This window comes from Equus quagga, chromosome 2 (genome assembly GCF_021613505.1).
Source record: "Equus quagga isolate Etosha38 chromosome 2, UCLA_HA_Equagga_1.0, whole genome shotgun sequence".
NCBI lineage: Eukaryota > Metazoa > Chordata > Mammalia > Perissodactyla > Equidae > Equus > Equus quagga.
In genome coordinates, this window is record NC_060268.1 from 153257599 (window position 1) to 153285118 (window position 27520).

Here is a 27520-nt window from a genome sequence, read left to right on the forward strand (position 1 = left end):
GTGGCAGAGGTGCCAGTTGAACATGGGTAGTGTGTCTCCAGGTCCTTAGTCTTCCCTAGCAGGCTAGTATTCTTCTCTGGGAAGGAGGAGCCAGTGAGCCCTCGTGGCAGAGCTGGGACATTCAGACTTTCCTAAACAATTCCAGAGAGAATGCACAGGGCTTCTACCAGACACACCCTCTAGCTCCCCAGGGTGTCCCAGGTCAAGTGGAGCATTTTACCTGGTGAAGTCAGAGCTAGCAGGGTCCAGCACCTTTTCACTGGCTTTTTCCAGGAAACCATTCACCAACTGGTGGCCCCAAGGAGATGAGAAGAGAGAAATACAGAGCAGCAGCAGGTCACAGAACTATGCCATCTTCTCTTCCCCTTCCCCCACCTCCCACTTAGAAGCCTTGAGCCCAGCCCAAGCCACCACGACTGGGATCTGGTCCCCTGTTCTCCAGGTGGCAGAGGCCCAAGTGAGCCCTGGTAGGTACCTCGGCTTTTCCAACGCGCCCAAGCCAACACTCACCCAAGGGAGAGCAGTCCTCGCTCTCCTCCACCAGCTCACCTGAGGCTCAGTAATGGTGAGGTAAGTTCTGATGGTTTCCAGCACGGCCCGGCGAGGGGCTGGAGTGTCCCCAGCTGTAACAGGCTGCCCATACAGGTTGAAGAGGATCGGCAGAAAGTTCTTGGCAAAGCGGCTCACTTCAGCACGGTCAGCCTCTGGCAGGAGGACCAAAGTTGGCATAAAAGAGGCAGGAATTCACCCTGCCCCAAAGGCCACCGGCGCTGCTGCCCAGAGGCATCCTTTTAAGGGACCCAGATTGGACCATGGGTTTGGGGCTTCTCCGGGACAGGAGAGGCTGAGGCCAGAGCCCAGAGAACTAGGTGCCGCCTGGTCTGTGCTCCTCCATGGCGCCTGTCCCAGGGACAGCCAGCGCTGGCCCCATAAGAAACCCTTTGACGTTGACTGGACAACTCTCTGTAGCTGTCAGCAGATTGGGAGTAAAGAGAGGAAAGGGGCAGTTTTCAGTGTCCTACTAGCTCCTTGGGTCCCCAGCAGAGGCCCCAGGTCCTTGCAAAGGAGGAGCTATGGCTCAGGCAACGAGCCACAGCAGGCCAGGTGGGGGTCGGGGGCCATCCTCCCACCAGCCCCCCGACCTCACAGCCCACACATACCCGCCTCACAGCCCTTGGTGATGAGGGTGCGCAGGGCCTGGCACACAGTGACCCTCAGGTCTGGGCGCTCGCTGATGGCCGTGCCCAGTGTCCGTGCCAGCCCTTTGAAAGCAGTGGTCACATCTGTGGGCCTCGTGCAGAACCCAGGCAGGAGGGTCCAGATCTGGGGAGAGAGGGGATGGTAAAGGAGGGTGACGCCCAGCAACCTGTGCCCCGGCACTGTCTGACCCACATCCCCCAACCTGACCTCTTACCTGCCACTGGAGCGTGTCATAGATCTTGGACTCCACTGTGCTGCCTGCCTGGGCCAGGTCCATTGCTGGAGTGTGACACAAGGACACAGTGTGACCCCAGGCACCCTCCTGGCCAGCAGGCCTCATTTTCACCAAAACCAAAAGCCCAATGATGAGCACGGGAATATGGGTGATGCCCCATGGACTGAAAAAAATAATTCATTCTAAAAAACCAAAGAGATCTGTATAAGACAGGAAGCAGGTGTCCTTCCATAATCTTACTCCCCCAGGGATGGCCACCGTCTCTGACTTTCTTATATTTCTTTAAACACACACAAACTTTTAAAAACCTAAACAGGACTGTACTATATTGTTTTGAAACCTTGCTCTACTTTACAATAAAGCTGGTAACATCTATCGAGCAATCTCTATGTGGCAGGCTGTGTAACATGCACTTATGTGATTATTTCATTTAATCCTCACAATGTCCTCATTTTACAGAGAAGCAGACCCAAGAGTTGAATAAGCTTGCCCAAAGTCACCAAACTGTGGAGCAGCTGAGCTGAGATGTGAATCTAATCTGTTCAACTCACCATCTACTACACAAGTCCATTCCCACGTAAGGTTGTTCCTTCTTTATAATGAGCACACTGTGTCCTACCGTGGGGCTTTACTGTAAGTAACCTCAGTAGAACCCTATGGAGGGACACGTAGGTCGTGTCAGGTTTTTTGCTAGGAACATCTTTGCATATATAAATTGGTGTGCACTTGTCTAATTATTTCCTTAGTGGGAGAAGAGGCCCATATCTGCCTGCACAGTTACAGGGGGAAGCCTGGCCATGCCTCAGAGCAAAGGGGAGGGAGAGCCCCATGGAGGAAGGCACTCAAGCACCGGGTGGCCCCCTGCTTGGCAGAGGGAGGCTGTCGAATGTCCTAAGGCTGGGGGTGCTGGGCAAGGAGCCCCTCCTGACCCCTTCTAGCTGAGGCTCCAGGACTGTGGTAGGCCCCGTACCTCTGCTCTTCAGCGTGGTAGCCAGGGGCAAGAAGTAGGTGGTGAAGAAACCAAGTCGCGTTTCCCGGACATGGTCCCGGATGACGGGCAGCAGCCAGCTCCGTGGGAAATCCAGAGTCTCTCTGGGAGGAGGCAGGGAAGGCCCAGTGAGGAAGAGGTGACAGCCTGGAGGGCAGCACACCCAACAGCATGTCCCCTGCTGGGCCAAGGAGCAGTATGAGCCCTGCTCTGGCCTCTCCCACTGAGCCCCACAAGGCACACAGAGACTTCACCCCAAGGAGTGGACACCCTCCCTGGGGGAGAGCAGGCCACCTGGCTTTCCTGGGGCTCACACAGAAGCCAAATAGGGTCACACTTACTCAGAGCCATCAATTTCCAAAGGCACAGCCTCTAAAACCACCTCGGGTCCCATGCTGGCCACTGCAGCCCCCACTGCCTGGTCCAGAGCTGCCGTGTGGGGGAAGTGGGGGGAGAGGCGCAGGTCACCCAGGGACTGGAGGCACTGGAACAGAGATGAGAGATTATACCTTAAGATGTACTCACAGAGCAGGCAGCTTTGGCTGAGTCTGGGCCAAAGTGTCGAAGGATGAGGTGAGGAGTGTGGGCCCAGGTTAAGCTCTAGGTCAGAAGTCACAAACCAATAACCAAATTTAACCCAATGATGTGTTTGACCTCTCCCCAATGCCCCAGGATTTTAAAAAATTCTGTATTCATAGTAACACTTAAAAACCAGTAGATTTGACATACAGATGTAGATTTCCAGTTTATCTTGAAAAATGGGAAGGTCGGCAAAGGCAGAGCCGCATGCAGCAAAGAGCAAATCAGCAGGGACTTCCCTCGAGACAGAGCTGCACCCCCCAGCTCTCCCTGGCTCCCCAGAGCCCTTCCACAAGCCCCACTCTTCGTGGACCTGTCTGACCTCTTGAAAGAAGGCAAATTCACCAACCTAACCTATTAGGGCCCAGGCCAGGCCTCTCGAGGAAGCCCCTGAGCTCCCAGGGTGGCTCCTTTCTTCCTCCAGCAGTGGAGGACTCAGTGAGGAAGGCCCCATGGGGCTGGGAGATGCTCCACCCACTGCTGAGGACAGGCCCCTACCCTCTCCCAGCACTGGGGAGGATCTCTGGGTGATCTCTGATCCTTAAATGGTTTATTCTGGGCTACAGTAACCTTCCTGAGACCCAATACTGCTTAAAACACTATACTGACTTGTGGAACACTCAGAATTAAAAATTAAAACATAACAGGTAGGGATGAGGGAGAATCACACTGATTCCCTGAGAATTTCAAAACCATCAACTCTGGCCAAGACCAGTGAGTGGGTATCGGGGTGGGACGTGCCTCCCCCGCTTCTTGTTCCTCCCACATTGGACCAGTAAGCATCCTGGGGACACAGCACTGGGCACCTGCTGTGGTCATGGGGGTTGGTGGGGGAGTGCAGAGATGACGAAGACACATGCCCCTCCAGGAGTCACGGTCCAACTGCCCGAGCACCACCTCCTGCCCTGGCCCAGGAGCTCCCAACTCACCTTCTTCATCACAGGATGGGCCTGCCTCCCACATGCCTCAAAGAAGACACACAGCAGCTGCAACACGGAGCTCCACGCAGCGTGAAATTTATATGTCAGGCCCTCCTCCACTGCCCTGCCAGGGGAGCACGCAGTCAGGGACACATTCATGCTCACCTGGCCCCAAACTAGGAAGTCAACAGGTGGCATCACGAGCCACAGACCACCAGCTGGCCAGTGAGGGTGGGGCCTCGGGAAAGGCTAGCGGGAGAACTAGTATTTATGAAATGCCCCCTGAGCTAAGAGTCTAATTTATGTAATCCTAGTGCTTAAAGAAGCAGCTGTGAGGTAGATTATTTGCTCCATCTTCAAAGGGGGAAACTGAGGCTCAGAGATATTAAATAACCTGCCAGAGTCACTCTGCTAGTGGCCAAAATGGGCCTCCAAAGCCCGTTCTTTGTCAGTGCCCCATACTTTCTCAGTCTGACCCAAGGTGGGAGGATGGGGTTGGGCAGGTGGTCTGGGCAGAAGGGGAAGCTGCAGCAGGGAGGGACCTCCCTAGCTGATAGCCCCCTCTGGCCTGTGCACACCCTGGGCAGCCCCATCTCTCAAGGCCTAGTCCCCTGGAGATTTCAGGCCAGAATGATCAACAGGGGTCTATTTGCCTGTGGGGGACAGTGGTGAGCTAGGGGTGGGGGCAGCTCTGTTCCTGAATTTTCCTGAAACTTCATCCCAGATGGATCCACAAGAAACAAGCTTATTTCTTCATGACGAACAGTACCCCAAGCACCACACCTAGGAGCTGAGCAGAGAGACCCAGAGGGGACACCAAGGATCCCAGCCCCTCTCCTGGGACAACTCCAGTGCACCCTGAGGCTCCCCACTGCTGGCTGGGGAGGGTGGTCGGCGGCCATGTATCTGAGTGGCTCCTCTTGGAGGTGTGCAGGGCAGCTCAGCACATGAATCAGAGTGGACTCTGCAGTCAGGCTGTCACTTATTAGTTAGGTGACCTCAGCTTCCCCATCTGTAAAATGGGGTCAGTACCTATCTCTCAGAACCACAAAGACTACTGTAATTTCTATTTATTCAGTGCTTAACTACACGCCAAGTACTGCTCTGAGAACTTTCACTATTACCTCATTTAACCCTTACCTGCATTAGTCACCCCTGACTGACGAGGACCCTGAGCCATTGAGAGGTGGAGGAACTTGCCTCAGGTAACTGGCTGCAGAGTCCGCACTCAAGAGCACTACACTATGGCACCTGGAACGTGGCCAGCGCTCATCCACAGCAGCTGGTCTGGCACCGTGCACAGGGCCCACAGTAAGTGACAAGTGGAGCACCTGTCTTAGAAGGAACTTTCTACAAGGTACACCTTATTCCCTCCTAACGCAGATGCTATGTTCTTACCTGAACATCTTGGCGACATACTGGGCAGGGCCTGAGGCCGAGGAGGTCACAGAGCCGATGTCAGCAATGTGGGGAGCAACACATTCCTTCAGGATCTCCTGCAAAAAGAGGCCATGGCTGTCTGGGCCCAAGGCAGCCCCCCAGTGCCACGCGGCCCTCCAAGTGACAAGAAGCCTATCCCGGCCCCCAGCACCTCCTCCGCAGCATGCAGCTGGAGGTCTGGGGGGAGCGCCAGGATGGCCAGGGCACAGGCAGAAGCTCCAGTGCTCTCTGCTTTCCCTGCTAAAGCTGGGGAGGAGGGGACTGTGGTACCTGGAGGCTCTGGGTGGCAGCTGTCACCACCTGTGAGTGGGGGGACAGGAGGCAGGTCATCGCAGTGCCAAAAAAACGAGGGAGGTGGCCCAGCCCCAGGTCTCGCTGCAGCCTGTCAAGACAAAAAGGCTCCTGTGGGGTCTGGCCCCAGGCCTCAGGGACCCAGATGGCCCAGGTCTGATGACAGTCACTGATCTGTGGGGCTCTACAGGGCCCTTCTGGCGGGCAATATTACAAAGTTCAGGTTTCATGTAATTGGTACATACAGTAAAAAATTCAAAGAGGTCTTCAGGGTATAAAATGAAGAGCGTGCCTTCCTTACTCCTTACTCCCTCCTCCCAGACTGACCCTCTGATCTACTTCTCAGAGGAAAATCAAGGTTAAGTTTCTCAAATATTCTTTTGTTTTGTTTTGTTTTGTTCTTTTCCTTTTTCTCCAGAAGCCCCCTGGTACATAGTTGTGTATTTTTTAGTTGTGGGTCCTTCTAGCTGTGGCATGTAGGACGCCGCCTCAGCATAGCCTGATGAGCGGTGCCATGTCTGTGCCCAGGATTTGAACTGGTGAAATCCTGGGCCACCGAAGCGGAGTGCACAAACTTAACCACTTAGCCACAGGGCTGACCCCTCAAATATTCTTCAAGAAGTTTTTATCCATACATAAATGTATAAAACATAACAATTGCTAACATTTATGGAACACTTATCACATGCCAAGTACTGATATAACAACACACATTAACTAATGTAAACCTTGCCAAAAAAAACAAACAGAAAACAAAAAAAGAGCCTTGCAACAACCGAAATTAAGTCCTATTACAATTCCCATCTTATAGATGAGGAAACTATAAGGCACAGAAAAGTCAAGTAACTTGCCCAAGGCCACCCAGCTAGTGAGTGGGGGTTGAGGGGTGGTTAGGATTCACACCCTGGTGGTTTGGCTCTAAAGTACAGAGAATCGCACCATCCAGGCTGTTCTGCACCTGCTTTTGCTTAGCGTCTCTCGGAGGTCTTTCCACATCAGCATGCACACATCCACTTCAATTACTTCTAACGGCTGCATAGTATTTCACTGTTTGCATTTAACCAGTCCCCTCCTAGGGCACATTTAGGTTGTTTCTAGGTTTTTTAGTCTCTAAGAAACATCCTGGGACACACACCCTGGCATGACTGTGGGAGTCCTCCTGTAGGACAAATCCTGAGAAGCAGAGAACAAGGCTATTTTGCCATTTTCTGGCACCTCCAGGTGGAAAGCGGTTTGGTGCAGGGAAAAGGGCATGGGCTGGAGACCTGGCTCTGCTCCTTAGCAGCTGCGTGACAAGCTAACTCGGGGTGCTTTGGTTTCTGGTTTATGAAATGAGCTAAGACCTTACCCAGGGGGTAGTTGATCACTGAGACAGAACAACGCAAAGGCCCAGCATGCTGCCTAGAGGAGAGCAGGCCACCAGGAACCCTTCAGCAGAGGAGGAGGACAGACACAGCACAGTGGAGCCTCAGGGCCCTTAGAGACCCTGGCTCCAGGCAAAATGCAAGTCATCAATTGACAGACGTGTTTTCTTCTCAGCCTTATGCGGGCAAGTAAAATTATCAAAGGGCTACTATTAAATGGCCAAGCTCAACTGTGAGTAACATGAAAGACACAAGGTAGAAACGGGGTTTGCAGACTATGAATCCCAGAGGAAGGGACTTTAACCCAGGTAAGGAGTCAGGTGGAGCCACAGAAAGTGAATGAGATCCTCTGAGAAGGAAACCAACCACACGGGATGACAGCCAGAGGGTGACAAGACCAGGATGGAACTCAGGCCCCACCCTGAGGGCAGTGCTCTTAGCTCAGCCTTGCTGCTCTGCAGGAAGGCGTCAGCCCTGGCTAACGCAGGCTGTGCTGTCCTGCCCTGTGCCTCCTGACAACAGGAGCTGGTCTACAGCACACTCCACAGGAAACGCCACCAGCCCCAAGGAGCTGAACCCCTCTGCAGCTTCCAGCTCACGGCCCTCCCACCTGTACCGCAGGGCAGAGAGCCTGGCTAGAGGCCCTGGGACGTCCCTCCACTTAACCATACCTGACTAGGTTGACGTGGGCTTTCTCCATGACCTTAAGCCAGGCCAGCAGGGGCTGTAAGTCATTTTCGCTGGGAACATAGTCATACAAGGCCTAGAGGGGCAACAGGGAATAAGCAGGTGTCTGAGCAAGTGCATTCAGCAGCAGCCCAATGACAATGACCCCTTCTCATCCATAGGCATCAGCATGTCCCAGTGACAGGCCTGTGCGTGTGGCCCCAGAATGCACAGCCCCTTTGGCCTTCCTAGCTCCTGCCTTTCCCTGCTCCATGAAGCCCTTCCAGTTCTGCTTCTGTGGCAGAAAAGCCCCAGGAGCAGTTGAATATAACTTGGGTCACACAACCCTTTGTGAACCTGACAAAAGCCACAGAACCCTTCTCTGGAAAAATGCATGTGAGCACACACATACGTTTTGCAAACAATTTGGGGGGTTTCTGCCTCCTTCCCCAAATCCATCCATGGATTCCTAAGGTTGAGGGTCCCTGCTCAAGGTATCTGTTAATACCATGAGACCACCATGCTGAAATAGCTTATTAACTCACTAGATCAAGAAGCAGGGCCCCCAGCTCCCGCGGACACTGATGTAGCTTTGGGGGCTGGTGTCCTGGCTCCCTGTCTACTGGCCTCCTGCAGTGGGGCAGCCCAGCCCCGCCAACCTCACTCTGCAGACAAGTAACAGGGCCCCTCACCACCCCTTATCCCCAGCACAGCCATGCCACTCCCCCTCCCACCAGGCCTCACCGTGATGATCTGGGCATTGAGCTCTGCTGGCAGGGTACCCAGGCTGGGCTTGGCATGGAAGAGGCTGTGAAAGGCCTGCATGGCACAGGCTGTCACCAGCTGGAGAGGACATGCAGGCTTAGTGGGGAACTGCAAAGCCCACAGCTGTCCCGGGCTCCTCAACCTCCCACTCCCCACAGTAGGCTGGGGGCAAGACCCAGCCCTCTGAACCCCAGTCAAGCCCCCTACACCTGGACTGTCGCTTTAGTAAGTCTTGGCAGCCACTGAAAAACTTTTAAATGACATAAACAAAGACAATGGAGAAACATGAACAAAATGTTTTTAACGTAACAGGTTAAAAAGGCAGGCTATAAATGGTTTGTATACAAGAGTTATAGCTGTATTTTCAAATGTTTTTAAGTGTGTTTGTTTATCCAAAGAGAAAATGTCTGAAAGGACACACACAAGTTGTTCTGAATGGTTCTTTCCTTTTAAACAATGATTATGTCATTTATATAATAAATACTTTAAAATACATACATGAAAAAAAATAAAATAAAATAAAATAAAATACATACATGAACAAACACTACAGGAGAATGTATAAAGATTAACAAAATTGTGCTAGGATGAGAGAAACACGGGTTCATTTTTATGTATCTTTAAGCTATCATTCGGATTTGTTAGTGAGTAAACAAAAAAAAAGAAGAAGAAATAACAGTGACTGTGGCTGGAGTGGAACTCGAGGTAGGAGAGGACGGACACCTGACCAGCCCTGCTGTGGGTCCACCCTCGCCCCACCCTGGTCTCTGAGCCAGCTCCCAACTGGACCAGGACCCTGCAGACAGCCCCACCTACCTGACACCTGGGAGGAGGCGGCGACCTTGGTTGTAGCAAGGAGCAGAGTCAGGACAGGGAGACATGAGGCCCGGCTTCTGGCCTGACCAGTGAGTTCCCCGAGCACCAGCACTGTGGGCCTGGGGTCTGACTACCCCCGACCCCCCGCCACCCTGAGTGTGCCCCCACCACCTTGAGCGTGCCCTCGCCTGCCGGCTCTCAGCCCCAGCTCACCACATGGCTCAAGGTCATGACCCTCAGGAGGGTCTCACTGCAGCTCTTCACCAGGCCTTCCGGGAAGCAGGGCAGCAGGTCTTTCATCAGTGTCAGCATGTGCAGGGTGGTGGTGGCCTCCTTGGAGCCTGGCAGACAAGGAGCTGAGATTCCAGCCCACTCTCTGCAGCAGATGCTGTCCTCCCCTGCGAGCTCCCGCCCCGACCCCCCTGCCCTCGACCTGGCTCCCCACCTCCAGACTTCTCAATCTCCTGGACACAGAACTTGGCGGTGGAAACGGCAGCAGGATGATGGGCAGGGGCCTTTTCACCAAACATGAACTCACTGCCCTTGAGGACCGAGCACACTCCGTGTTGCGCAGCCTTCCGGATCTGAGGGCGAGGCAAGGGGGCAGCGCCAGGTCAGCATTCAACCAGCGGCTTGGGTGGCTGGCACAACCACCAACCAACAAGGCTGATCGTACACCTGCTACACAGCCGATGCTATGCCTCGGGCTGCGCGAGTATAGACTCCTGAGCTGTGGAGTGAGACGAAGCTGAGTTCCGATCCCTGCTCTCCCACTAACTCACCAAACAGCCCTGAGCAAGCCAAGCCACTAAATCTCTGAGCTTCAGTGTCCTCATCTGTACAACAGGGACTTATTCCTTCGCTCAACCGTGGAGCAATACTGTGTGTCCAAGCCAGGCACTGTTCTCGGCGATGGCAGTGTGGCCATGAACAGAGCAAACGACTCATATTTACTTGGGAGGCAGAAGACAAACAAATGCACACCAAAAGGCAAAAGGGCTTTGTAGACCATAAAGCAGAGTTGTTACCTTTCATACAGTGGTCAGGAAAGTGTCACTCCGGTGAAGTGACATTTCAGCAGAGCCGTGAAGAAAAGGAGGGAAAGACCACATGAATACACGGGGAAAGAGGCATGCGCCCACGAGGAGGCGAGCGCTCAGCACGGGAGTGATTACTATGACCGTGACTACCACATGCTCCCCGCCCTGAACTTCAGGAGGCAGCAGCATGGCCACCACGGTGTGCTGAGCACCTGCGGTAAGCCAGGAACTGCCCCAGGCCTGGGGGCAGCCTTGCAGTCCCGCCACAACCTTGCAGCAAGGTTGTATTATTACCCCTATTTCACAGCTAGGAAACTGAGGCTCAGAGAGATGAAGTAACTTGCCCAAGGTCACAGCACAAGTGGTGAATGTAGAATCCAGCTCAGGTCTGTGTGACTCCAAAGCACCCCCCACCCCCTACCACTGCAACTAAACACGTCACTGACCAGGGAGGCAGCAGAGACAAAGAAGGGGCTGACAGGGAACATCCCTCCTGCAGGAGGAGGAGTGCCCCTCGCCTTCTGGAGCTAAGCCAATGGGGCCCCAGAAGCAGGAAGGAGAACCTTTGGGCAAGAGCCTAGGACTCTGGGCAACCTCCCCCATCCCACCCAGACAGGCCAGCGCCAACTCCAGCCCCTTACTGGAGTGGGCTGGCCCCCTCCCCTATTCCAGGGACCGAGCAGCCTCACCTTGGGCTTGGCGTGCACAGTGAAGCTCAGCAGCCCATGGTACACCTGCAGGGTCACAGGGTAGCTCCAGGCCTCCAGGTTCTGCTTCCGCAGAAGGGTGGCCAGGCAGGAGAGGACCTGGAAGAGGAAAGTCAGAGTCTCTCAGCTCTACCCGCTTCAGCGAGGCGGGAAAAGAGCTCAGCTCCAGAAAACCCAAAGAGATCCATGTGAGGGTCCACAGAGTGCCTACACCCCTCCCAGGGAGCACTCAAGATTTAGCCAAATTAGATGGGTTCTGAAGACAGCAGAGGGGAAACTGAGACCCAAACACTAACCCATCGGAGGGCAGAGGTGGAGCCACTGCTGGCCTGGGCTGACATGATATCCATGAAGGCTTTGGAGGTGTCGGAGAACTTCTTAATGAGCACAGGGCTGGGCACCCTGTGGGGAAAGAATGGAGGTCAGAACCCCAGAGAGGCCTCTGAGAGCAGGTGGGGCAGCCCCAGCCCTGGTCTGGTGGAAGCTGGACAGAGGGATGCAGCACTGGCCCAGTGAGCCGGCAAGTGAGCGACAGTCAGGACAGGAGCGCACCCTTCCTGATACCCCATTCAGTACGTTCTCCAAGGCACCTGAGCTCCTACCTCCCTCACCTTTTCTGCTACCCATTCTCTGTACTACCCAGAAGATGGGCCCTAATAAACGCGCTTCAATCCTCTCGCCACCTCCCCCGTGGCTGCAGGTCTCCAGGTATCCTGGAGCCAACATCTCACCCCATCCCTTCTGACCCCCTCACTGCACCAGGGGACTGCCCCTTCCCAGACACCAGCATTCACACTGCCGTACAACACCCCGAACCACCCCCAGAGCCTGAGGTTATAGAATGCCACCTGACACTCAAGTTATCTTTTTGTTCTTTTTAACAATTTCCTAATCCTGTTCCTAAGGTCCGTCCACAGTCCCTTTTCCCCTCTACAACGAGACCTGGGGTTCAGGCAGGAGCGAGGACTCACCGCTTCAGGACGAGGTTCAGCAGGTAAGCGACAGCAGCCAGAGACTCCGGGGACTCCACCGCTTCCATCGTTGTCATCTGAGGGCCGGATCATGGGGCGAAAACAGGAAATGTGTCATGCTGGGCAAATGGAGAGCTTGGGGCACCACGTGCCCAGCAAAACAGTTATGACCAAGAACCCTGGTGGCAGAGGTCCAAATCCCAGCTCTGCCAGTGTGTGACTTTGGGCTAGCAACTTAACCTTTCTGTGACTCAGTTTCCTCATTTGTAAAATAGGGATAATAGACGTCATGAATTAATATACATGAAACACTTAGAGTACTGCCTGGCACATGATAAAAAACCACATATTACCATCTATTTATTATTCTGGAGCTGAGGTTAGAAAGTTTTTTCTGAAAAGTGCCAGATAACGAATATTTTAGGCTTTGCAGGCCACATATGGTCTCTGTTGCCTGTTCTTTGTGTGTGTTTTGACAATCCTTTAAAAAGATAAAAACCATTCTTAGCTCTCAGGCTGTAGAAAAACAGACCATGGGTCAGACTATACTTGTGGGTCATAGTTTGCCAAACTCTGTTGTAGAGTAGTGGTTCTCAAACTTTTACACCCTTAGAAATTACTGAAATTCCCCAAAGGGGTTTTGTTTACGTAGCTTATAACTATTGATATTCACCACATTAAAAATTAAAATGGAGAAATTTTTAAAACACAAGAATACGCAAGCATCATTCCATTAGCTGTCAAAATAATGTCATCAGACATCACACAACTTCTGGAAAACACCATGGTACACTCAAGAGAAAGTGAGCGTGAAAAGGTAAGTGATGTTCTACTATTATTATGGAAAGAATTTCAATCTAGTCAACCCCCAAAATGGGCTTGGGGACCCCCACCCACACCACACCACACTTTGAAAACCACTTTTCCAGAGGATCCCCTGGGCCTAACTCTGCTTCACAGACCGAGGGGAAAAAAGACAGAGTAGTGGATTTTTATTTTCCGAGAATAATGTAGCAAATGCCACCAGCCTTACCAAGTCACCTGAGAATGACTGGAGCACTCTCACCTGTTCAGCGTTGTCCTTCTCTATCCCCACAGGCCAGGGGCGCCCACCCGCTCTGTACGGCCTGAATAAGCTGCTGCTCTGAACACCCACTGCCAAGCCACACCCACTCACCAGCGCAGCAAAGTACTCAGTCTCCGTCTCCTTCCCTCCCTGGGAGCGGATCACCTCGGTGACAGCGGCCAGAACAGCACAGACCTGCACGTGAGGGAGAGGCACCCATGACATCTCTTCCAGATCTAACCCCACCCAGGGTAGCCTCTTTTCCTTGTTCCTTTGCAAATTACTCTCCCGACAAAGCCCAGAGATAGACAAGACAAGCAGCATTTGGAACCAGGGGTACACACCACAGGGCCTAGCAAACAGGAAGAGCAGAACACGTCTACCAAAAGCCCACCTCTAGGACTCTAACCTCTTACAGACATGCCTGCACACATGTGCAGCATTTCTGTACAAGTGCGTTCACTGCAGCAACAAACTGGGACCAAGCAGCCATCAGCAGGGGACCAATAATGTACTATTATCATATAAGAAATAATGATAGATGCAAATCCTATGAACTATTGAAAAGAATGAGGAACTACATATTAACTTAGAAATACCGTTCAGTAGGGAAAAAAGTTACAGAACAGTGTCTATAAAATATAATCACATTTCAGTAAACCTAAACAAAATTTGGATAAAAAATATACAAAAAAGTCTAGACCAGTAATGTTGACAAGAGGCTACTGAGCACTTGAAATGTGACTCGTGTGGCTGAGGACCTGAAACTTTGTTAAATTTTACTTAATTTAATTTAAAAACAAATACTTGATCCAGTTATTGGAAAACAGATTCAGAACAACTTGGGTATATGAATCTACTTGTGCAATTATAAGTTTTATGAACTCTAAACACAGATCAAGTATTTCCAATGAAGATTCAGCAACAAAATGGAGATGTAAGGGTAAAATACACATTAGGTTTTAAAGACTTTGTATGATAAAAATAATGTAAAACATCCCCAAATTTTTTGTTGATTATATGTTGAAATGATAATATTTTGTATTTGTTGTTGCTGTTAGTGCTGTCGAGTTGATTCTGACTCCCAGCGACCCTGCGCACAGCACAGCAGAACTCTGCCAGTCTCTTTGCGCCATCCTCTTACCTTCCAGCACTATACCAGAAAATGCCTCTTCCAGTGCTATATCATAAAAGTGCCTTTTATGGCCAATTTTTTCAAAGTGGGTGGGCAGGTCCTTCTTCCTAGTCTGTCTTAGTCTGGAAGCTCACTGAAACCTGTCCACTATGGATGACCCTGCTGGTACTTGAAATACCAGTGGCATAGCTTTCAGCACCACAGCAACAGGCAGCCAGCACAGTATGACAACCCATAGACAGTGGTGTGGTTCCCTGACCCGGGCCAAGGTGGTGAGAGCTCCAAATCTTAACCACTAGACCACTAGGGCCGTCAATATGTTCTGGATACATTGGGTTAAAGAAATACACTATTAAGATAAATCTCACCTGCTTCTTTTTTACTTTTTTTTAACGTGCTTACTAGAAAACTGTAAATTACATATGCGGCTCGCATTGCATTTCTGTTGGACACAGCTGGTCTAGGTAGTTACACAATGATCCATTAACAGTAGCTACCATGAAGGCATTAAGTTGGGAGAACAACTTTCACATTTTATTCTACTCACGTCACTTTGGTACCATTTATAATTTTGACATCTTTCACATAAACAACGAAAAAAAGGAAATATATACAATTTAAAACTATTAACTTGGAAGCAACCCAAGTGCCCATCAATGGCTGAATGAATAAAGATGTGGTATGTATACAGAATACTACTCAGCTATAAAAAAAGACAAAATCATGCCTCGTGTGACAACATGGATGGACCTTAAGGGTATTATGCGAAGTGAAATAAGCGAGACAGAGAAAGAAATACTATATGATTTCACTCATAAAGATAAACAAACACATAGATAAGGAGAACAGATTAGTGGTTACCAGAGGAGGAGGGGTTTGAGGGAGGGCAAAAAGGACAAAGCGGCACATATATGGTGATGGATAAAAACTAGAGTATTGGTAGTGAACATGATGCAGCTACACAGAAAGTGAAATTTAATAACATACAACTGAAATTTACACAATGTTATAAGCCAGTATGATCTCAATAAAAAAATATTAACTAAAAAAAGTAAATAAAATTTAGTTCTCGTTAGATAAGACATTTTCCAACCACTGTTATTCAGCATTAATTTACCCAACAAATGTTTCTTGAAAATATTTTATGTAAAAAGTCTTGTGTTGGTACAGTAGAAGAGAGAAATGTTTGGAAAATATTTCTACCCTGAAGGACTTCAGCCTTGCACAGAGGAGATGTTGTTAGAAAAAGCACAAAATGGAATCTGCTCTGCGAGAGGTAATAAGTAGGGGACACGAAGGGTTGGAGGGATGACACATCCTCCAGAAATACCAGCTGCTGTCATTGGACAGCAGTCAGCCAGCGCTAGAAGAAAATCAAAATCGGGAGTCGGGCCCCTCCTCACTATCCCGCGGCCCTCCTGACCCTCCCCCTACCTCCTTGTGGGCAGCCGAGTTGGACTCCCAGAAGCGCTGCACTTTGCTGAAGGTGACGTTTGTGCAGTCGGAGAGACCGCTCAGGAAGGTGCCCGAGGACTTCTCGGTGAGAGCCGGCGCCCCCTCTTCTTCCATAGCCGTCTCAGGGGCTTCGCTTTTGCCCAGGCGCAGGGACCCTGACTGCAGCTCATTATGCAACCTCACCGCATCAACTGTCAGATCGCTCTTTCCTGAAAACCGGAGGCACAAGGTAAGGCCCCTCACTTCTACCCGCCTTATGACCAGGAGAACAAGAACCACCCCACAAAACAAACCAGCAGAGTCCAAGCCCACAACCCGAGAGGCTGCACTCCGGTCGCGGCCCGCCTCATCAGTCCACAGAACACCCAGACCTTAACCCAGACACGGGACCCTCCAGGTAAAAGCTGCTGCTTTCCTGTCCCGATGGCAGCAAGCGCCGGTGGGAGTGGGCTGGGGCCTATACTCAGGAGGCTTGGGAAATAAATGAAGATGAAAGCGCTTTTTGTAAAGAGCCACCCAACGTTAACAATGTTACTCGTGGTACCTTAGACAAGTCACTTCCCCACTGTGGACTCAGGCTCTGCATCTGTTAAACGGGGAGGGTGGGCCTTTACCGCAGGCTCCAGATTCGACATTCCAAGACATGGAAGGTCCAATGCCTGAGCCCCGGGGCCTCCAGAGTCCCAGAGTCTTCCAGACCCAGGCTTGCCCAGAACCACGCCGCCGGCTGCGGCCAGGTCTCCCCTCCGCTACCTGAGGGCCGGCTGAAGAAGCGGCTGCGGGCGGCCTGGCGGTGGCGGCAGACGGCGGGGTTGCTGTCACTGCTATGGCCTTTCTTCCAGCGCTTCAACTTAGCCGAGACACCAGACGGCAACTTGCCCGAGCGACCCATGTCGACTGAGCTTCACTGACTGGCGTCCCCGGACGCAGAGACAGGCGCAGAACCCACGTGGACCCGTAGCTCGCTTCACTTCCTCTTCCTCTGGCGTCACTTCCGGATTCGAGTCGGTTACTATGGGAAACCAGGCACCATCCGGTTTTACGGGCCCTCCAGGCCCGGGATCCCGGAGCGGCTCGGAGGTCCGTTGCTAGGGAGGGAGTTCTGTTGCTAGGGAGGGAGTTCTGTTACTAGGGAGTCTGTGGGGCTCGTGCGCCACGGCCGTGGTTCTTGGCGACTGGAATGAGTCTTATAAAACGGGAATTCTTTTGCAAGTTAAAAAACAGACCTACGTCTATATTATTGTTGAAAATCTAATTTCAAAAGTTAAGCTGGAAACAAATTTACTTGAGTGTCAAAACCTGTCCAGGGCTGGCCCCGTGGCCGAGTGGTTAAGTTCTCGTGTTCCGCTGCAGGCGGCCCAGTGTTTCGTTGCTTCGAATTCTGGGCGCGGACATGGCACTGCTCATCAAGCCACGCTGAGGCAGCGTCCCACATGTCACAACTAGAAAGACCCACAACAAAGAATATACAACGATGTACTGGGGGACTTTGGGCAGAAAAAGGAAAAACATAAAATCTTTAAAAACAACAACAACAACAAAAAAAACCCTGTCCAGACCTGAGAGTGTGAAAATGTTTGACCTGAAAAGAGAAAACAGCAACCAGGGATGCTCTAAGCCCGTTTAACTATTTTCATTGATTACTGGGGATGCTCGATGGCTAGGCCATCCTTGCCTCATGACAGCACTGAATGCCCTCTGGTTAAAGTCCTCTTCTAATTCCACTTGGGAACCAGCAACCAACCCAGAACTCCCACTCCCCTGTGAGCCTCACCAGCATCCTTCAGCCAGAACCCAAAACTTACGAAAGATGCTTCCCTCCCCTCTTGCGGAGCAGCATTCCAAGATTGCTCTGGAGTTCCCTCCCTCACTTCAAATCAGTAAGTCTGATTCTGTCAGGCTAAGGCTTGATCCTGGTGGGCTTTGCCTGGTTAGGTTTTAGCATGCATTTTCCATTTCTTAGCTCCCACTAAATAAGACACTTCAATAAGTCAATCTTCTAAATGAGCCAGAAGTCGACAAAGTTTTTGTATCCTGCTTCTTTCACTTATATGGTCTGAATTTTCCTCCTTGCTAGGGTCTAAATGTTTGTATCCCCCCAAAATTCCTATGATAATTTTTTTTTTTTAGACACCAAAATCCCTATCTAACTCCCTAAGATAATAGTATTAGGAGGTGGGGCCTTTGGGAGGTGCTTAAGTCGTTAAGGTGGAACCCTCATGAACGGAATGAGTGCTTTATAAAAGAGGGTCCGGAGAGTTCCCTAGCCCCTGCCACCATGTGAAGACTCAGTGAAAAGGTGCCAGCTGTGAGCCAGGAAGTGGGCCCTCACCCAATCATAGGGGCACTCTGGTCTCAGACTCTGAGCCTCCAGAACTGTGAGAAATAAATTTCTGTTGTTTATAAGCTACCCAGTCTGTGGCATTTTGTTCTAGCAGCCCGAACAGACTAAGACATCCCTTGTTCTTAAATAGACAAGTTCCTAAAGATCTTTAAAATATTAGTTGCAGCTGATCTCTGGGGTGCCTGTGAAGAACATAGACTCCTGGCATCCTCTCCACAATATAAATTCCATGATGACAGGAATTTTGTCTTTGCCACTTCCATTCGCAGCACCTAGAACAGTGCCTGGCACATAGTAGGTACTCAACAAATTATTGCTGAATGAATGAATGAACGAATGAGTAGATGAGTGTTATGGAGGGAATAAAAGCTCTAAAATGAGAGCACAAATTATAAAAACTCAAGCATAAATGTAAATACCAATTAGTCTTTTCTTAGGCAAACTGAGATGGTCTTTCTTTCCAGTTAGAAATGCAAAGCTCCCAACATACATCTCTGAGGGAGTTAAGAGGTGCCAAGAACCAAAGAGCTGGGAATGGAGAGTAAAGGAAAGGCTGGCATGAAATTCGTGAACCTGTGGGGTTGGTGCTGGAAGCAGACACCTGAACCATCATCTAGGTGACAGGTCACATGCTGGTGAGTGACAATTCTTTCACTGTTCTGCAGTAAAATAAGTACAATATAGTGATGCTGGTGTTCAAATGCCCTTCCTTTTATAAAGCAATAGTGAGAATAAAAGGAAGAGGCTTTTTTTCCAAAGACTATTATTTGCCAAAATAAAGAATAGGCAACATTTTGTCAGGCTTATTCCTTTTTAAAACAAGTTTACTAATCTGTGAAATTCAAAATAGCTGTAAACCAACTCTTCATTTGAATATCTGAACCAACTCTTCATTTCACCAAATCCAGAAAACTGAAGTGATTTGCATAAGTTCCCACAGCCTGGTGGTTTATTCAATGAGACACAGAAGGCACTAAGCACCGAGGAAAAGATCAACAAACTAGAATACATTAAATGTAAGAAATTCTGCTCATGGAAAGACACCATAAAGAGCACTAAGAGGCAAGTCAAAGAGTGGGAGAAGATATTTCCAATACATGTAACTAACAAAGTACATCAGAATATATAAAGAACCCCTACAAATCAATAAGAACAAGGCAGACAATCCAATAAAAAGAATTGCCAAGAGACATGAGCAGGCACTTCACAGAAGTGGATAGCCAAATGACCAATAAACATTTGAAAAGATGCTCAATCTCATTAACCAACAGGGAAATGCAAATTAAAACCACAAGGAAATGCCACTACACACCCACCAGAATAGCTAAAATTTAAAAGACTAGCCCAGGCTGGCCCAGTGGCACAGCACTTAAGTTTCCACGTTCCACTTCGGCAGCCCAGGGTTCGCTGGTTCAGATCCTGGGTGTGGACCTACGCACCACTTGTCAAGCCATGCTGTGGCAGGCATCCCACATATAAAGTCGAGGAAGATGGGCACAGATGTTAGCTCAGGGCCAGTCTTCCTCAGCAAAAAGAGGAGGATTGGCAGCAGATGTTAGCTCAGGGCTAATCTTCCTCAAAATAAATAAATAAAAGATAAATAAATAAAAAGACTAGCCATTCTAAGTGTTGGTGAGGATGTAGATAGCCAAATAGTGGAAAATACTGGAAATGATCCAAATGTCTACCAATAGTAGAACAGATAAATAAATTGTGGTATATTGATATAATGGGATTAATACCATATTCGGCTGTATACAGCAATGAGAACAAGCAAACTACTGCTACATGGAACGCATGTGTGATCTAAGAAGACTCCAGAAAACACAAAAAAGCATGATTCCACTTAGATGGAGTTCAAAACCAGGCACGACTTATCTCTATTATTAGAAGTCAGGATAGCAGTTACAATGGTGTTAATAACTGAGAGAGGGCACAAAGGGTGTGGTAATATTCTAAGTTCTTATCAGAAGGGAGGTTACGTGGATGTATTCACTGTGTGATAATTCACTGAGCTGTGCACTTAGAATTTGTGCGTTTTCTGTATATATCACACTTCACTAGTTTGCTAAAAATAAAAAGTGGTCACACAGAGCAGAAAGAGCATAAAGATTGTCAACGTGAGAAAGCGTCATTGCAGAGAAGACAGCTGAGCACTGACTCTGGGCCCCGCACGTCCAGCCACAGGAGCCAACACCACCACCCTCTGGTTGAGCCCCACTCCAGGGACACAGGCTGAGACCTGGGCAGTAAGGCTGAGATAAGGGAACTGGTGGCCTGGGGAGGAAGAGGAAGGCGAGTTTGGAAACTGCTGTAAGCAAGCTGGTGCTCACAACCACAGGTCTAGATGTGGGGACAGTTCCTGAGAGAGGGCACAGAAAGTGTTGGGTTCGGATCTCAAGTTACTTTATAGCATGACACTGAGCAAGGATTTAAATTCTCTGAGTCTCCATTTCATACTCTGTATAGTGGTGATAATAATACTGAACCCACTGGGCTGCTCTGAGGATTCAATGTGAAAGTGTGTGTGTCTGTCAAAACACACACAACTCCAAAAATGTCATCGTTAGTGGTACCCTGCGAAGGGTGCGGTGGTGCACCTTTGACACCAGAGGGAGCTCTGCAAACAACCAGTGAAAGCTAAAACCGTGCAGAGAGGCAGCAATAACTGCTGAGCAGGCCGGGATTTTGCAAATCAGATGGGGAGATAAGAGGTCCAGGGTAGTGGCAGCCTTCCCATCCTTTTCCCAGGGAGCAGACAACTGCTGGCCTCCATACTGAGTCTGCATCATAACTGGATACAGCCCTTGGATGAAACATCAGTCTGGAATTGGGATTGGAGAGGCCACAGGCCACTTGCTGGCACTCTATCCTGAGGCATCTGCTCAGAACCTCTTCCAGAAGGCATGGGGTTCCAGGAGAGGGGACGAGAGGCATCCAGATGGCCTGAGCATACTCTCTCCCCACACCCCGAGGTTCTCCTTTTTGATGAAGGACCAACTTCCCTGCACCTGAATTCCAGCAACATCTTCCACCCAGAGAAATTAGCCATCTCCATGATTAGCCATACTACATATGGCTAATGAGGACCGCTCACATTTGTAGGATGGGTTCGGTAGTTAGAGCTTCTGGGTTAGAATCCAAGTACCACCACTTCCTGTCTAACCTTGAGCAAGTCACCTTACTCTCTGAGCCTGAGTTTTCCTCATCTGTAAAATGGAGATAAGAATGTATAACCAAGGGCCGGCCCGGTGGCGTAGCAGTTAAGTTCACACACTCTTTTTCATTGGCCTGGGGTTCACCAGCTTGGATGCCGCGCATGGACCTATGCACCACTTACCAAGCCATGTGGTGGCAGGCGTCTCACATATAAAATAAAGGAAGATGGCACAGATGTTAGCTCAGGGCCAACCTTCTTCAGCAAAAAGAGGAGGATTGGTGGTGGATGTTAGCTCAGGGCTAGTCTTCCTCAAAAAAAAAAAGAAAAGAAAAAGAATGTCTAACCATAGGGTGTATAAGAACTAAACAATACATGTAAAGTACTTAGAACAAAGTAAATAAATAAATAAATAATACACATAAAGTGCTTAGAACACTGCCTGGCACATAGTAAGAAGGCAATAAATGTGAGCTAATTATTATTATCCAAAAAACTCTTCTTAAATTCCAAAACACTTTTTCACCTATTATCTAAGTGAGGAGGACAGAGCAGGTCTTCATTTCACAGATGGGAAAACATGGTTCCAAGAGGTTCAGTGACACTCCCAAGGTCACACAGTCAGTGGATGGGCAGAAGCTGGGACATCCAACTCTTAGCCCAGGAGCCCCCTCTGCAGCCACTGTTCTTAAAAACGTCTGTGAGGCTTGTGTGGAGGGAACAGGGCTGCTGCCGCCTGATAAATAAATGAAAAGCAGTAAGATATGTTGGAGAATATGAGGAAACCATTTGGTTTAAAACTAATTCGGCCCGACATGGTTTTTCCAAAAGGGCCTGACGTGGCCTGTTAAACATGCATTGCACATCTGCTTTAAACATCTACTATGTCCCTAAGACAAGAATGATGCCCTTAAAGATAGAGATGTAACTTCCTTCCATATCAGCATTTCTTTAAGGATAAGCATCTCTTCCTGGAAACTAAGGATTAATTACCAACCTGCTGTGCTCACTTTGTGACTACTGACCTGCTGGCTCCCACCCTGCTGTGCCAGCCAAGCATCTCATGACAGTAGAAAAAGAGATATTCCTGTCATATGTGCTGTATGCTCTTTGTTCCAAGACGGTATATAACCACGCTGTACACCCCACTTCTTTGGTGCCCTTCCTTCCTTGCGGAAGGAAGTCCCTGGGTTATAGTCCTCAAACCTAGCTCGTAATAAACTCACCCCAATTTTGATTTATAAATTAATTATGGATTATTTGTGTCAACAACTCAAAGTGCTGAGCCCAAGGGGAGCAGGAAGGCCATGTTTAGGTCAGTGGGACTGTAATTGGTTATGACACTGGGCAAGAGGAAAGGGAAGTTGAGGCTTAGCCTCCTGCCTCGAAGAGGAAGAGGATGGTTTGGGTGTTTAACTTAGGACTCAAGCTCTGGGGGAGGGAGAGGCGCTTTGTCGCCAGGGGCAGCCCATCCTGACCCAGGCGGTGGAGTGGCAGCTGCTCCGGAGGGTTTCCCTAACTGCGGAAGCTGTGTTGAAACTCGGGCTTGGGACTTAGGCAAGCCTGCATTTGGAGCTACATCCTAGGTGTGACCGGGGGCAGGCGGCTGAACTTTTTGAGCCGCAGCTTCCTCATCTGAAAATGGGGCTGCTGTTCTGAGGCTAAAATGAGATAATGCATGCAGAATGCTTAGCACCATGCCTGGCACATCACCACTGCAGAAAGCCGAGAGTCCCTTGGCTTCAGGGGCATTAACATTCCATTTGGCCAAAGAAGAGCTTTCAGGAAGAAGAGCTTGCCTCCTAGAGTAAGTCTGGAGGGACAAGCGGATGGCCTGGTACACTAAAGAGGATGTGTGTTTCCCTTCAGTGTGGAGGGACTGGAGTCTGGGCACATGTGCTCTTGCTCAAAGAGGGGACTGTCCCCAAGGTGGAGTCCACCCTTTTTTCCCAGCTGACAAGAGGTGTCCATAGGTGGCAGGAGGGAGTCTGGGGGAGCAGAGACAGCGTGATAGCCATTCCACCTGGCATCATTTTTTTTTTTTCTTTTTTCTCCCAAATCCCCCCAGTACATAGTTGTATATTTTTAGTTGTGGGTCATTCTATTTGTGGCATGTGGGATGCCACCTCAACATGGCCTGGTGAGTGATGCCACGTCTGCGCCCAGGATCTGAACTGGTGAAACTCTGGGCCGCCAAAGCAGAGCGTGAACTTAACCACTCGGCCACAGGGCAGACCCCCTCCACCTGGCATCCCGATCCCCCAAATTCATTCTTACTCCACAATTAAACCTTTCCCTGCTTGCTGCTTCAAACTCCCCATTCTCGTCAGGGCCTCTGTATCAGTAAGGAATCATGTTCAGCTACTGTAAGAGAGACTTCGCTATAGTGGCTTAAACACGTGAGGTTAATTCTTTCACATTCAGGAAATCAGGAGGTAGGTGGGCAGTCCAAGCTGCCATAGTGCCTCCGCAGAGTCTTCAGGGTCCTGGGGTCCCTCTCCTTTTCTTCTCCACCCTTCATGGTATGTGACTTCCATCCTCAGTATCACCTCATGCTCCAAAGTTGGGCTGCAGAAGCTCCAACCATCACATTCACAATCCAGGCCAAGTCCCAGACTCAGTGAGAAGGAAGGGAGGAAGAGCCAAAAGGTGCACCTCACAGCCAAGTCAGCTCCCTTTAAGCCAGTTCCACTTAGATCCGATTGGCCAGAACTTAGCAATTTGGCCAAACTTAGCTGCAGAGAAGGCTGAGACAGGGAGTCTTGTAGTTGGGAACATTGCAGCCCCAACCTTTCCCCCAAAATAGAAGTCCTATTGCTAAGGTAGAAGGGAAGAATTGATACTGGGTGGGCAGTGAGCAGCCTCTGGATCTCAGGGAGGTGTTAGGAGGACTGGTTCTCATCAATTTAACTCAGTTACAGACCCAAAAGTTCTTTCTTGACCACCTATTATGTGCTAGGCACTGTGCTAAGGGAGCATATGAAGGTACGTGAAGATGCTTAAAGATTCTCGCTCTGCTCTTAAGAAAACTAGAGGTTGATGCTGCTAAGATAAGCACAAAACCCTCTGGTCTCATTTGTAAATCGAAGACGTTGTATCTAATGCTCTCTAGGGCACCTAGTAACTTTAATGCTCACTGATGCTCGATTCGTAGAATTGCATTTTGCTTCTCTGCCTGCCCCCTGACTGTGAACCCCCTGAGGACAGGACCATGTCTAGTCCACTCTTGTGACATCAGAGCCTACCATGGTGTCTAGCACATAGTAGGTGTGCAACAGATCTATTTGCCAAATGAATACATGACACAGGCAGAGCTCACCTAGAGGGGCAAGAGAGGTTCAGGTGAAACTTTTGGGCTCCAAGAAGATGCTCTCATATAGGGGGGCTGTCAGGAGGCTATCTTTGATGAGGAGGTGAATTTTTTTGTTTTGAGGAAGATTAGCCCTGAGCTAACATCTGCTGCCAATCCTCTTCTTTTTGTTGAGGAAGACTGGCCCTGAGCTAACATCTGTCTCCATCTTCCTCTACTTTCTATGTGGGATGCCTAGCACAGCATGGCTTGCCAAGCGGTGCCATGCCTGGGCCCCCAAAGCAGAATGTGCGAACTTAACTGCTGCGCCACTGGGCCAGCCCCGTGGAGGAGGTGACTTTTTGAAAGTGAAACTGGCAGGATAGATTGGGAGCAGATCCTGAAGGGCCTTGAGGGCCAGGCTAAGGAATCTGGATTTTAATAGGGAGTTTTGGAAGGTTGCAATCTGGGAAAAGAACTTAGCAGTCTTGTACTTTAGGAGTATTGGTCCTCCATTTATTCAACTGACATAGATTGCTGCCCTGTATATCAGGTGTTGGGGCAGAGAGGAGGAGAGGAAAATAACATTTAATGAATGTCTGTGTGTCAGAGACTCTTCATGGTAGTAACAATAATAACCACCATTTATTAGCCCTCACTGAGCTGGGCACCACGCCAAGCACCTTACACACATGATCCTGCTGAGTCCTCACAACCACTCTGTGCAGTAGGTGCTGTTATTATCCATGGTTTGCAGATGGGGAAACCAAAGCTGGGAAAAGTCAAGAAAGTTGCTTACATTCTCCACAGCATTAAGTGGTGGAGTTGGAATTATAACTTACTTTTCTCCCAAGTTCTGTTCTTCACAACCGCCTGGTTACAAAGAGATGAAAGTAGCCTAGTTCTCATGTGCAGTGCTAACAAGCTGGTGGGGGTGGCAGCAGAGAAGTCTGGTGGTGACGATCAGGGCCATCATCCAGGTATGCTCAGGAGCTGTGGGAGCCCCGAACCTGGCAGGGTGTGGTCAGGTCTAGGAGGAGAGTCAGGCACAACTGTCAGGTAAGGTGACTGTCTCAGACTGTTCGGGCTGCTATAACAGAATACCATAGACATCGTGGCTTATAAATGACAGTCTGGGAAGCCAAAAATCATGTCACCAGCAGATTCAATGTCAGGTGAGGGTCTGCTTCTTGGCTCATAGTCACTTCTTACTGTGTCTATGCATAGCAGAAGAGGTGAGGGAGTTCTGTGGGGTCTCTTTTATAAGGGTACTGATCCACGGGGCTGGCCCAGTGGCATAGTTGTTCAGTTCACACACTCCACTTTGGTGGCCCAGGATTTTCTGGTTCAGATCCTCTGCTGGGACCTACACACCACTCATCAAGCCATGCTGTGGTGGCATCCCACATACAAAGTAGAGGAAGATTGGCACCAATGTTAGCTCAGGGACAAGCTTCCTCAAAAAAGATAAATAAGGGCACTGATTCAATTCATGAGAGTTCCATCCTCATGACCTAATCATCTTTCATAGGCCCCTACCTCCTGATACCATCACCTTGGGAGTTAAGATTTCAACATATGATGGGGGGAGGGGCAAAAACACTCAGTCCATTGCAGTGGCATTGGAGCTGAATCCTAAGGGATGAACTGGAGTTGACCAGGAAGGTGAGGATGCAGGTACAGGCCAGGCCAAGAGAAGAGCAGCTGCAAAGGCACAGGGGCCAGTAGGAGCATGACATGTTTGCTCTAGAAGTGAGCAAGACTGGAGTCATGGATGCCAGTAAGAGACTACTGTACCAATCCAGACAAGAAATAATGAGGTTTGACACTAAGGCTGTGGCAGCAGAGGCAAAGTGGAGGAGAAAGATTGGAGAATATATTTAGGGGCTAGAATGCACAGCACTCGCTGGCTGATCAGTTATGAGCGATAAGCAGGGTTGCTATATGCAGTTGTGCAGACTATGGACTGCTCAATTTCCCAGCAGAAGGATCTGAAATCCAGTCCTCATTGGGGCCTTGTCTAGAAGAAGGGTTGACCTTTTTCTAATTCACCCTTGATACCAGAGAGGCTACCAGTAGCCCTAGAAGTGAGGATAAATTACTCCCAGGAAGGCAGTATTCCAGAATATGAGTGTACCTAAGGAAGAGACCACCTGTCAATATGTGGGACAAAAACCTGAATTTATGACTGACTTAAGGAAGGTGCAGCAAAGCCTGTTGGGTACAATGTCCCTGAGCAGAGCAGGGAACTGACCTATAAGGCGCTGGGAGGTGTGAAGGGCAGCGATGGGCACGCTGGAGGAGGGAGAGTTTAGGGATGGGTTGGTGAACAGTGTGGCTGTTGCTGGTTGGCTGTCTTACATAAGCATGGCCACTGAGGCAAATTGTCATTGTTTAATTAAATGGTGATCAGAAGTGCTTAATTAAGTGTTTAAAACCGTGGAGGGAGGGTGTTACTTATTGCCATGGCAACAGGACAGTCTTTCCTTGGGATATGAGAACTTTTTTTCTCAAGTGGTTGCTAGCTCTAACCACTCACCCTCCCAGGGGTGTTTTACTTTAACAATGGACCATATTTGCTCAAGGGGATAAATCTCCAGAGGGATTTAGAGGCTGCCTGTGGTGAGACACCCGCCTGGTCCAGGCTGTGGCAATAAGGCTCAGCCTATCCTCTCCTCCGAGATCCTGCAGCTTTCAAGACAGGGATCAGGGATCAAGGAAATCAGTTGCAGAGCAGGGGAAGGCCCCGGCCTGGGGCCACATAGCAAATCAGAAATGGAACCTAGGAGCCCAGACTGCCAGTCACTTGTCTGGGAAGGAGATGCAAGGTTCCAGGACAGAGTTTGGGGCCAGTTTTTATCCCTGCCTCTCCTGAGGCCTCTCCTTTGAGTCTCCCCGTTGGCTCAGCTGGAACCAGCGCGCTTGCTCAACCACAGCCCTGAGGATCATCCCTGGAGGCACCTGGGGAGACTGGGTGCTGCATCAGGACAGGGACTGAAAGAAGACTGCTGTTGGTGTGCAGCACGGCGGCCGGTATAGATCCCCCAACCCCCCACCCACGCCCACTTCCCTGCCATTGAGCAAGGGCTCTT

General features: G+C 49.7%; 1 protein-coding gene across 1 annotated transcript in view; it reads right to left on the reverse strand.

Annotated features, from left to right (window-relative positions):
• Window positions 1-16599, reverse strand: part of RRP12 (ribosomal RNA processing 12 homolog) — a 29542-nt gene extending 12943 nt beyond the window's left edge. The window contains exons 1-19 of the mRNA XM_046653526.1: window positions 16392-16599; window positions 15618-15847; window positions 13160-13243; window positions 11983-12059; window positions 11308-11413; window positions 10994-11110; window positions 9710-9848; window positions 9478-9605; window positions 8428-8526; window positions 7689-7780; window positions 5633-5744; window positions 5321-5418; window positions 3932-4046; window positions 2765-2907; window positions 2406-2527; window positions 1415-1479; window positions 1161-1323; window positions 550-704; window positions 221-288 (exon numbers count right to left, since the gene is read on the reverse strand). Coding sequence (XP_046509482.1) covers window positions 221-288; window positions 550-704; window positions 1161-1323; window positions 1415-1479; window positions 2406-2527; window positions 2765-2907; window positions 3932-4046; window positions 5321-5418; window positions 5633-5744; window positions 7689-7780; window positions 8428-8526; window positions 9478-9605; window positions 9710-9848; window positions 10994-11110; window positions 11308-11413; window positions 11983-12059; window positions 13160-13243; window positions 15618-15847; window positions 16392-16530 — 2252 coding nt within the window. The 5' untranslated portion in view covers window positions 16531-16599. The remainder of the gene's footprint in view (window positions 1-220; window positions 289-549; window positions 705-1160; window positions 1324-1414; window positions 1480-2405; window positions 2528-2764; window positions 2908-3931; window positions 4047-5320; window positions 5419-5632; window positions 5745-7688; window positions 7781-8427; window positions 8527-9477; window positions 9606-9709; window positions 9849-10993; window positions 11111-11307; window positions 11414-11982; window positions 12060-13159; window positions 13244-15617; window positions 15848-16391) is intronic.
• Window positions 16600-27520: the final 10921 nt, after the last annotated feature.